Source organism: Vicia villosa, linkage group LG6, assembly GCF_029867415.1.
Source record: "Vicia villosa cultivar HV-30 ecotype Madison, WI linkage group LG6, Vvil1.0, whole genome shotgun sequence".
NCBI classification, from domain to species: domain Eukaryota; kingdom Viridiplantae; phylum Streptophyta; class Magnoliopsida; order Fabales; family Fabaceae; genus Vicia; species Vicia villosa.
In genome coordinates this window covers 102,303,848-102,316,602 of record NC_081185.1, presented here as the reverse complement: position 1 = coordinate 102,316,602, position 12,755 = coordinate 102,303,848, and the positions used below count along the sequence as shown (strand labels likewise).

General features: G+C 34.1%; 1 protein-coding gene across 1 annotated transcript; it reads left to right on the top strand.

The window, feature by feature from the left end:
* Positions 1–3,505: 3,505 nt before the first annotated feature.
* On the top strand, positions 3,506–11,145 carry LOC131609439 (protein SCAR2-like). Its single transcript, XM_058881130.1, has 9 exons — positions 3,506–3,867; positions 4,932–5,095; positions 5,199–5,322; positions 5,424–5,559; positions 5,685–5,746; positions 5,858–10,007; positions 10,094–10,180; positions 10,328–10,432; positions 10,575–11,145. The coding sequence occupies exons 1-9, from the start codon at positions 3,713–3,715 to the stop codon at positions 10,620–10,622; spliced, it is 5,031 nt and encodes a 1,676-aa protein (XP_058737113.1). The 5' UTR covers positions 3,506–3,712; the 3' UTR covers positions 10,623–11,145.
* Positions 11,146–12,755: the final 1,610 nt, after the last annotated feature.

Below are 12,755 nucleotides of genomic sequence, written 5' to 3'. Positions count from 1 at the left end.
GTCCGTTTGACACGTCGTTGGACCGTTGGAAAGCTAAAATTATTTTCTATATTGTAAAACTATTTTCAAAACCAGTAGCATAATTTTTGGTAAATCGATACGACTTTGCGTGCTTAATTAAGCTTTGAGAATGTGTGGATTTTCTCTTACGTTAAATATGTTGTTTTGTCCCGGTTTAATGGACATTGTTGATTATAAGTCTTATGACCAATGTTGAGTTTTTTGTGTTGATGTTGAACATGTCGTTGTTGCTTAGTTGTTGTCGTTAAAATTGTTGTTGAATATGATTGATTAAGTTGTAGGCCTAAACAGCCAAAGTTGAAGGTTGTTTAAGTTGTGGGTGGAACGACCAATGTTGGATTAAGTTGATGCAATTGATGCATGTTTAAGTTGTTGTTTTCGTTGTTGTTGTTCTGGTTATTGTTGTTGATATTGTTGATTGGATGTCATTCATAACGTCGCATACATTGCATTGATTAAGTTGGCCTTGATGACACCGGATTAAGTTGCCCTTGATGACATCCTGTTTAAGTTGTTGAAATGCCTCGATACCCTGGCATATGATTAAGTTGGGAGTTGTACTCTGATGGATCCACATGCATTTGCACGTTTGAGTCGCATTAGAAGTTGTTGTGATTTGACGTTGTTTGTTGATGTTGTTTTATTGCTGCTATTAAGTTGCCGTTGTGATGTTGTTGTTGTTGTTGTGAATTTGTTGTTAAAGGTGAAGTTGTTGTTGTTATAAGTTGTTGTTGTTATTAAGATGTGTTGACTTAAGTTATGAAATAGTTATTATACTATTATTATGATTGTCGTTACTAGTTGTTGCTAAAGTTGTTGTTATAATTGTTGTTGTTGGTTGTCATTATAACTGGTTGTTTGAAGGTGGTGATGAAATTGTATGATTCTATCTAATATATCGATTATCATACTTTTGTTTATATTTATTCGATATCTCACCCCTTCTGTAATGATGTTACCTATTATGGGTAACTGAGCAGGTACTCAAGAATAGATGTGAAAGTTGAAGAAATTTATGAAGTTTTAGTTGCTGTTAGTTCGAGTTGGTCTTGCTCTGATACGTAGCACTCGGGGGATGCTTTGTTATGTTGTAGTTATTACTAAGTGTTGCATAATTATAAATTGAAATTGAATGATGTTTTAGTTGAATATGGTTTTTAACTGAATTATAAGTTGAAAGTTGTAATTCTGTTGTTTTAATAATAAAAAGGTGGTTATTATATGAATAATTATGTTGTGAGTTATTCCGCCGAATGCTATGTATCCTGTTAAATAAAATACAAATTATGTTGTTTAAGTTGAGAATGTGACATCTCATTTGATTGTTTGAAATTTGGCACTCTGATCTTAATATAAATGTTGGGTAGAAAATGGGATGTTACAACCAGTGTGCTTAGGGCAATGGTTAAGCATTCCAAAAAAGAAAATATTTTATTGAAAATTTAATATTTCAATTTTCGAGACATTAAATACGCAGATTACCGAAGGTACTAATTACCATTTTTCATAAATATCTCGTTACCATTTTTCATAAATATTTGATATAAGAGATATAATCTATTAGAGTAAAAAAGAAAAGAATAGAAATTAAAATAAATCAACAAAGATTCAAAACACATTTGGTGAATATTAACTGACCGTCCATGAACAAAATTTGCTTTTCCACTTCAATAAATTATTTTTAATTCTCTCCAAAATAGGTTGTCCCAAATTAAAAATTAATGAATCATAATTAACTTATTTTACAATTTAACACCACTATAACCTCTTCCAACCACAAATTCATTCCTTTAACGCCACCAACAAGAATAAAATATTTACTATAATGGTGAAAGTGTTTCTTTGATAACTAACCAAAAAAAATTAGAGTTGAAGACCCATTTTAGTCCCTCACAAATATTACACGAGTCAAATTAGTCTCTCACAATAAAATAGACTCAATTTAATCCCTTATAAAATTTAACCGGATCATATAAGTCCTTCTGTTAATATTTTTCTCAAACCGGTTTTTTCTTAGTTTTAAACCGTGGCTGGATTGCCATGTTGGATTTTATTTATTTTTCATTTTTTAAATACTAAATTGATTTTTATTTTTAATTTCATTTTTAAACAATTATAAATTAATAATATAAAAAAGTCAAAATTGTTTCTTATAAGGAGTTGAACTCAGACACATGTGGTTAATCTTAAACAATTCTAAATTTAAATTAAAAAATACAAATTTTGTATCAATATGATCTCGAACCTAAGTCTCTTCAGATTAAATGACATTCAATTTAATAAAATAGAAATTGATTTGTCTATTTGTAATGATAATCACTTTATTAATAATAGAAATTGATTTGTCTAATTGTTCTTGATAGTCACTTTACTAACCGTAAAAATTGATTTGTCTAGTTGTAAATGATAATCACTTTATTAACCATAGAAATTGATTTATCTAGTTGTAAATGATAATCACTTTACTAACAATAGAAATTGATTTGTCTTGTTTTAAATAATAGTCACTTTACTAATAATAAAAATTGATTTTTCCAGTTGTAAATGACAGTCAATTTATTAACGATATAAATTGATTTATCTAGTTGTAAAGTGAAAATCATTTAATTTGAAGGGACTTGAATTTGAGACCTCATAGTTAAAAATTTATGTATAGAATTTGTTAATATTAGTAGAAATCATGAAAATTACTTATTTAAAAATTACTTTATAAGAAATAATTTTGGCTTTTTTGATATTATTCATTGATAACTGTTTAAAAATGAAATAAAAAATAAAAATTAATTTAGTATTTAAAAAGAAAAAATCTAACGTGTCAGTCCAGTCACCGTTTAAAAGTATGAAAAGAACCGGTTTAGAAGTAGGAAAAAACCGATTTAAGAAAAATATTAGCAGAAGGACTAATATGATCCAGTTAAATTTTGTAAGAGATTAAGTTGGGTCAATTTTTTTGTGAGGGACTAATTTGACTCGTGTAATATTTGTGAGGGACCAAAATGGGTCTTCACTAAAAAAATTATATTTTGTAAAATTAAAATGTTAATATTTTATATTTTTCTTCATTATAAAATTTACTGCAAATAAAGACATATTTTATTTTGTATACAATTAAAATTTATAATTTATTTAAAAATTTTTTTTTTTTAGTGATATGTGAAGAATTTTTTTGAAAAACTAATTAATATAAATAAAAAAATTAATATCTTATTAATAATATTAAACAACATAATTGAGTTTCTATTCATTCACATTTAAAAGGTGAATTTTCAATTTCTAGACTATTTAATTTATAAAAAAATAAAAGACCAATGTATTGTACAACTTTGGGATTAAAAATACAATTAAATCCATATATTATTATTATTTTGTGATGTTTTAATTATTTTTTAAGTTAAGTCGTTTGGTTCAAACTTTAGAGGAAAGAAATCCCTATAGTATATAACATAAATATGAATATAAATACAAAACAAACTACAAAGTGCAATAAATCCAAACAAAAGAATAAAAAGAAAAGAAAAGAAAATCTGTCTCTCTCTCTCTCTCTCTCCCTTTGGCTCCTCTTTCTCTCTCTTCCATTTCCATGGCGAAACTAACGGAAAACGCAGTGTCACCGGAACGTGCATCAAACAACACTGCAAATTCACTGTAATTGGAGCAAAATTATCGTTTATCAATTGCTTGAATTCGAACAATGCCTATCTCAAGGTACCACATTCGTAGCGCGCACAGTTTGGCGGATCCGGAGCTGCACCGTGCCGCCGATAAGGATGACTCCGAAGCTCTCCTTGAAGCCGTAGCCATGAGCGGACTCGTCGGCTTCTTGCGCCAGCTCGGTGACCTCGCTCAGTCAGTTCTCTCTCTAACTGCTTTTCTTGTGTTGTTGACTGATGCTGAATTGTGTTCCTAGTTTCTGTAATTACATTGAGTTTTTGAAAAATTAAAATAAAATGATAATTTAGTTCTTCTATATATTTAAATTTTTATTTACTTTTCGTTTTTTTTGTTGCTGTTGGAAATTTGTTAGTTTGGGGTTTCTAATTTGGTGGTTAGGTATGTGGCTGAATTTGACTTTATATTTATATTTTTTTCTTAAATATTATTATGAATTTATGATTCAATATTGTAATGTAGAATTGAATGTAGGTAACTGATTTAGAATATTACTTTTTTTTTTTAATTATATTTTTCTTTTTGTTTAAATTTATTTCGCGTTTTCTTTGTGTCTTCTTCCTTGATTCCTTGATTCATTTTGTTCTTTGTATGTAGTGACTTTTTCTTTGTATGTAACCACTTTTTGTGTGGATAAAAAAGGAAGAAAATGGACTATTGGTGCTTAGATTCGTTGAGAAGATGTTGGATGCTTTTTTATATACATGGATATTTGATTCCATGATGTTTGAACCACAATTATGGAACTAAGTTTTAGGGAATATTTAAAAAATAGAGTTATTGGCTGAAAACATGATTTGATTGAGAATTATGCTCAAATTTTTTTTTTTTTGTATGTTTACAGAAATTATGATTTTTATTAAATCACAGAAGGAGAAATGAGATTTAAGTAGATTATTTTACAGAGCTGACTAGCATTTCAGATTCTGAAATTTTTGGTTTGGTGGGTACATTGTTACTATTAAGGGTTCAAGGGTCAACCACCTGATTGAGTCCAGGTGGCTGTGGCTCAGTATTCTTGTAAATTTTACTATAATGTCATATGGTAGGAAAATTTTATAAATTTCGTCATAAGTGAGGTGATCATGGCATCCTGTTCCCTGCAGTGAATTTTTACAAAAATAGTTCCAATTTATAGTCTTGGCATCAACATTTAACATTTTAAATTACGAGTTTTACATTGATCAGCTTCTGACAAGTTTTCTGCATTTAACATTTTAACTGTGTATCATTTTGATTAGATTTGCTTCTGAGATGTTCCACGACTTGCATGAAGAAGTAATGGCTACGGCTGAAAGAGGCCACAGTCTTATGTCTCGTGTTCAACAGATTGAGGCTGAAATTCCTCCACTTGAGAAAGCATTTTTGTCACGAACTCATCATTCTTCATTCTTCACAAATGGAGGTTAACTAATCAATGGAGTCCTTTTCCTTATTTATGTTTGTAATTTGAACTGTAGGTGATAACGGGTCGCATGACAAATTTTAATTTGCTTCTTGCACTGCAGGGATTGACTGGTGTCCTAATCTTCGATCTGAACAGAATCTTGTTTCACGCGGAGATTTACCTAGATTTATAATGGATTCATATGAAGAATGCCGTGGTCCACCTAGACTTTTCCTTCTAGACAAGTATGGTGACCAGATTTGAAAAATACAATTTTAGTATAAATATTATCTAGTTATTATTTTATGGATATCTGAAGCTTTTGTTTCCTTTTTGGACGAAAAAGGTTTGATGTGGCTGTTGCTGGGGCATGTCTGAAGCGTTACTCTGATCCATCATTCTTTAAAGCAGAACCTGCTCCATCTGTAAGTGCAACAGGAACAGTAGAAGCTCACAGGGAAAGGAAAATTCGTAAAGTCAAGGTACTACCACTTGATGACATAATTTTTCTCGAAGTGTTTTAAATGACATAATAAAAACACAATAGCAATGGAAAATTGAATATTTGCAATTTTGGATATTAAATTTGTATAATTTGTATTTCCAGCAAAAGAAAGGGGAATGGCGGAGGGTTGGTGAGACCCCTGGAGCTGTACTATCACATTCAAAGTGAGTTCCAACAATTTTATTGTGGTGCATAAGCTATGCCTCTGATTTGTCAAATGCAAAAATGTCCTCATAATGGCTAATCAGTTACTCAATCCATTTTCGTTATTGCAGACTACATCAGTTGTTTCTTGAGGAGCGTATTGAGAATGCCTGTAGTGATCCTGCTCGTCTTGTGAAACTGAAAAAAAGACAATTTGATGGATCTGCAGTTGAAGCAACATTTGGGAGAAGTTACATGGAGGAAATGCTGGAAATGACCTCACCTGATCAGCAAATGGTTGATGAAACTTCACTCAATCCACTGCCTGTGAAATTGATGTCAAGCGACACTAGTGAAACTGGGATTAAAATACTCGAAATCAATGGCATTTCACCTATGAGAAGGTCTATTGAAAATGGAATAACACATTCTTCATCAAATGAGCAAGAATTAGAACTTAATTCATGTTCAGAAATAGGCAGGAAGACAAATGGATATCTTGTGAAGGAGCCCGAACAAATCTCTTCTGATGGGACAGGTGAAGTGTCTTCTAAGCATCTCAAGGTACCTGATGAAACAGAACTAGTGGATGATGATGCACAAAACAAATCTCTTCTGGTGGAGACAAATGGATATCTTGTGAAGGAGCCCGAACAAATCTCTTCTAGTGGGATAAGTGAAGTGTCTTCAGAGCATCTCAAGGTACCTGATGAAACAGAACTAGTGGATGATGATGGACAAAATAAAAGAAAAGGCAGCCTAGACTGCTACCATTCTGATGACGCGGCTAGTGAGGTTGATGATTATATGGATGCATTAGCTACCATAGACTCCGAGTTGGAAATAGACAATGAGTGTGGACCTAAGAAAAGCCTTTTGAATGTCCAAAAGGTAATTGATTCAAATGATGAAGAAGAAGAACATCAGCTGCAAGCTCCGTTTTCAGATTCTCAATCATTTGGAGACTCATCATTATCAGAGGAAATGAGTTCATTTGAACAAGATAGAAGTGAAGAGAATATTGAAGTGCAAGCTCAGCTACCAGACTCTCGGTCAGCAGGAACCCCCTGTGCATCTGATGATGATAATAGTTCATTCAGAAGAGATAGAACTGAAGAACATACCCAACTGCATGCTCAGTTATCAGATTTTCAATCAATTGGAAATTCCTTACCAGAGACTGAAAATATGCTTTCCAACCAGCTTCCACAAACTGTTGAATTGCAAAAAAAAATTGATGAGTTTGTCACACATGATGATGCTCATGATCTTGGCCGAGAAATATCTGATTCTCGACCAGTCTCTTCTGGTTTATGTCCAGTAGATTCAGGATGTTTATTGTCTTCAGATCATGGAGCTACAACTCTATCAGACAAAACACCACATGTTCCCGTTGAACGGCATTTAAGGTTAGAAGATGAGGAAGACACCATCTCCCCAATAAAAGATAATACTCTCCCAGTTGTTTATTTTGACAACAATTCTTTAAACAACTTGGATGTCTGCAATCCTCATGTCCATTCCCATACTCTGTTACAAGTTTCCAATGATTTAAGTTTAGTCCATGAAGGCGAATGTGGTGATCATTCTGACATCGAAGTGACGCATGAAGAATCTCCTAATGAGTACTGTTCTGAAATATCAGTCAATGGAGACAATGGTCCATGGGGGGAGGATCCCATTTGTCTGCCCATGGAAGTCGACCTTAATCCGGGCACTAAAATGCAACTTGACTCAGAAGATTTGTTTCCTGTTGTGGAGACTGCCATAGAGAATAGCTTTGCAGAGGAGCTATTCTCTGATTTTACACAAGGAAATCCACAAGATGCACCTGATTCGGTAGAAGTTAAAATTCTTTATCCTGATCAGCTATCGAAATTTGAAGAGGTACCAAAGATAATGTTTGACCATGAAATAGATGGATCAACATGCAATTTGGATCAAGTTGAAGATGATGATCTTATTAAACATCCACCTTCTCCTAATTATATACTGCAGGATGACGATGTCATGGTAAATGATATGTTTCCTGAAAAAGTTGTGTCCAAAGATCTGGCTGTATCTGCTATTCCTTCTCTTGATAATGCTGAAACTGATGCAAGTATTGTTAATTGTCAAGCTTCAAATTCTATTTTTTCCCCATCAATGAATCCTTCAAATTTGTTGGAATCTTTCCCAGCTTCTCCAGATTCCAATAGGATGGAAATGGAATCCAACGGGGTAGAGTTGACAAAAATTTCCATAGACTTGAATGCAGAGAAGAGGGAAAATGAACTGGAACCATTTTCATATATGACATCTCCAGTGAGTAGCCTTACAAATTTGGAAGAATCTTTTTCTACTTTTGATGATTCTCACTGGAAAAATTTGGAAGTCAGTGAGGAAGTTGCAAGAGATTCTTTGACAGAGCTAACATCAGATTTAGTAGTGGATCAACTGAAAATTGCTTCTACTGATGAACTGTTGAGCCTGAGCAGATCAGATTCTTCTAACTCTAGTATATGTAATAATTTTCATTATTCATTACTCAAGGAGAAAGACCAAGATGGTTCTTCTCTCAATGACATGAAAATGGTGACCAAATGTTCAGAGCTAGACTCTCAAGATTCAGAATCTACAATTGTTTGCAAGAATGATCTACAGAACAGTAAAGATGATTTTTCACTACCTTCCTATAATCAACCGGAGCCCGAAACCCATTTAGAGTGGACCTTAAAACCACGAGTTGTGCAGCAAGATGTGGGTTTTCTGCTAAAAAATGAAGAAAAATGTACCTCTCCAAAATTTGAACCTCAGCCGATGCAGATATCAAACCAGTTGGAGCAAGAGAGAATAAATTGTGTTGCTTCTGAGTTTTCTGCTGAAGTCCATCTAGAGGAATCTTCAGATGGTTCCGCATCAAAGTCATCTGATCAGAAGATTAACCCAACAAAACATTTCACGGATCCATTGAAACCTATACTTCCTAATCTTTTTCGCAAGGCAACCAAAATAAATCTTGAGGAAACGCCACCTATGCCCCCTCTACCACCTATGCAGTGGATAATGAGCAAGGTTCAAAATGCTTCCCTAGTTTCACAGAGAGAAGAAATAGGTGTAAGTCAAGTATTATTTCAACCAGTACAGCCAGTTATACCTGATTATAACTCTCAATTTGGCTTATCAACTTCTGAAAGAGTAACCTTGCCATATCAGAATCCTTTTTTGCCTGCTGTGGCTGTGGAGAGTAATAAAAGCCTACACTCTTCTGGGTTATCAGCAGGTATTTCAGAGCATCCTGTTGCCATTCCTTTGCAGCTACCTGTAATGGTAAATGAAGCAAATGGTCAGCATAATTACCAAGTTCTGGAGAAAACTCAAATTCACAACCCTTTCTTAGCATTACCCATGCTATCTTATGGTTGGATGCCACATGGACGTGTTGTAGCTTCAGAGGGAGAAAGTATCCTGAAATCAAATCCATGCCCGCCGACACATCCCCCTGAAAGTGCTGTTTCTGGGGCTGATCCCAGCGACCAACGAGAAAAAGTGCCTCAGTTCAAGAATCAGTTCATGGAAGATACAAGTATAGAAGCTAAAAAGGATAGTCCTGGAGAAAGCATATTGAATTCAAGTTCATGCCAACCAATACTGCCAGCTGAATGTGCTGTTCCTGGGGCTGATACCAGCGACCAACAAGAAAAACCGTCTCAATTCATGAGTCAGTTAATGGAAGATACTAATATAGAAACTAGAAATGATAGTCCTGAAGAAAGCGTATTGAATTCAAGTTCATGCCCACCAATACTTCCAGCTGAATGTGCTGTTCCTAGGGCTGATACCATCTTTCCACAAGACAAACAGACCCAGTTTTCTGGTCAAATAATAGAAAAAACATGTTCTGAAGCTAAAGAAGACACCAGAGAATTGCACTCAGTGCCACCGGCTGAATGTCCTGTATCAGGAGATGATCCCATTTCTTCAAATGAACAATATTCTCATTCTCCAAATGAATTAATGGAAGAGACTGTTCTGGAATTTACAACACTTGAGGAGCCATCAATTGATTTGGAAAGGGATCAAGGTGATCATATAGTCTCACCTAAGTCACCACCTCCAAGTATAGAAATTATGCAGCCCAATCACAGCTTGCTGCCTTCAGAGGAGGATGTGGCGATGTCATTGGATACATTGGCCCAATCATCAGAATTTGATTATCAAATACCAAATGGAAAGTCAAAGAAGCCTCCTCCACCTCAGAACCATTTATTTGACGTTGTTGCCGCTCTTGACAAAAGCAGGGTAGAGACAGTTTTCTTGTTCTTGCCAAATTTACTCTTTATGCAGTCTTAATTTTTGCATAACACGCTGCCTTTGTACCACTGCAGCTGAGGAAGGTCACTGATCGTGTTAGGCCCCCTGTAGCACCCAAGGTAGATGAAAGAGACTCATTGTTAGAACAGATTAGAACGAAGGTAAGAGCCAGCAACTTTGATCTTTTTTTTCTTTTGACAGCAACTTTGATCTTTTTTCTTTTGACAGCAACTTTCATCTTGTTCATGCTTTTTTATCCTTTTGTATAAAGTTTTTGTGTTTTGATATTTCAAAATATTGTGTTTCAGTCCTTCAACTTGAGGCCTGCTGTGGTTACACGACCCAACATTCAGGGTCCGAAAACGAACTTGAAGGTTGCTGCCATCTTGGAGAAAGCAAATTCTATTCGCCAGGTCTATCTCTCTTACATTATAAATTTATCCTATTTGGTGTATGTTCTCTGTTATGTTTTGTTAAACCGCATGTGCTCTTTCCCTGCACCAACATACCACTTCTCTTCTGGGTAAACTAAACTAATGTCAATCATGGAAACAGGCTTTGGCTGGAAGTGATGAAGATGATGATGCTTGGAGTGATTCTTGAATTTACTACATAATGAAAAATACAGATCTCAGTGCCAGTAGATGTTTTTCTATTGCGGGTCTTGCCCAAAATCAGATGTAAAAAGTCTTTACTCAATATATTGAATAGGAAATTTACTTTAATATACAAGATTTAATATCCTACCGTGTGTTCATATACGGTACTCTGGACAACATGTGTCCCTCCGTGAGTCCTACTAATTCACTTTCAATTTCGTAATAACGGGAACAAGCAGCATCTGTTGCACTCATTCAAAGCATTTTACAAAGGTGAAACTCCCTTCAGTCAGAGTCAGGCTCAGCGTGTAAGAGATGTATCCATCCAGATCTTCCAACCTATTAGAATTTTCTAAGTATGTGTATATTTGTCCTGTGGTTGTCATAAGTAAATTTGTAATTCTGTAATAGCGGTATACTGATAATTTCCTGGTAACACCATGTAGTTCATCTGTTTGTGTCTCATACGTAGTATATATGTAATGTATACATGTGAGTAAAATGTTTTCAGTAGTATTTTTTCTTTCTTTCTGTAATTGTATATAGAGAGCATTAGAAAATTGAAACTTGTCAGAGGAAATTATAAATATATACTAAAGATTTGCAACCTCATTTCTCTTTAGCTGCTTGTGCATTAGCAACTGCTACAGATTTCTCTAGATTATGGCCTTATGCAAATATATTCTTAGATGGATTTGGTACAGTGATAACTTAGGGAAAGTACCAGCAGCATTCCGTCAGCTTCAGAGGCGCAGACACACGCTCTGCAATGTCACTGATCACTTTATAGTGGCATTGTTCCATTTAAGGATCATAAGAATCTTAGGAAAGGTGAATCCATAGCATATGAACTCCTTCATGTAAGTGAAGGATCTCAGCTTTTGTTGTGATTTTAGGCTGATTACAACCTTCTCCCCTTTTGACAACATCAAAAAGAGATACCAATTGTTATGGATCTAGAAACTAAACAACCAAACACATCAAATAATTTTAAATGAATATATGAGCTAAATAGCTAAGAAGAATATACAACGTTAAGAAGATAACATGTTACATGCAACATAAATGTTCAACAACATATAACAAGTGATCAAAACTATCATGAAGTAAAATGCATTAACAATTTAAATAATGCATGAACAAGTATATGAATGCTCAAATGCACATAATTAACACTACATCTTTAAATGACTTATGCCAACTAGAATAACCAAAATATGTTAGAAATGAATGAGAAAAGTAAAAATGGTAGAAGCAAACCAATGAACATATTTAGGAGAAATACACAAACAATGATACACACCAGATACTAAAGTTATAGAGACATACCAATATAGCCGGTAAGAGAATTATTTGCTACAAAACAGTGTTAGTAAAAATATAGTTTACATAACAAATGAAACAAAAAAAAATTCTTATTCTATTTAAAACACGAGGAATCCAAGAGTCCTAAATCTCTATAGATTTTGTGAAAAGGTTCCGATGACAGAGGTTTTGTAAAGATGTCAGAAAGATGACTTTTAGTGTCAACGTGTTCAAAAATAACATCCCCTTTTTCAACATGGTCTAAGAAATGGTGTCAGATCTCTATGTGTTTAGTTCGTCAATGAAGTACCAGATTCTTAGTAAGACTAATCGCACTAGTACTATCACACTTAATTGAAACGCAACCAAGTTTTAAATCATAGTCTAGCAATTGTTGCTTTAGCCATAAGACTCATGCACAACAGCTACTGGCTGCTACTTATTCATCCTCGACAATAGAAACTGCAACACTATGCTACTTCTTACTATGCCAAGAAACTAAACAACTTCCAAATAAGTAACAAACACCACTAGTACTTTTCATATCCGACTTGCACCCTGCAAAATCGAAATCAGAATAACCTACTAAGCTACAAGCACTACCTTTAGGATACTAAAGATCGTGATGCAAGGTTTTATTAAGATACCTCAAAATACATTTTACGATCTTAAAATGTGATTCCTTAGATGATGTTTAATATCTAGCACACATGCACATGCTAAATATGATATTTGGCCTACTCGCAACTATATAGAGTAAGGATCCGATCATACATCTATATTTGGTAATGTCGAAGTCCACTCCTCTTCCGTCTTAGGCAATAAACACATT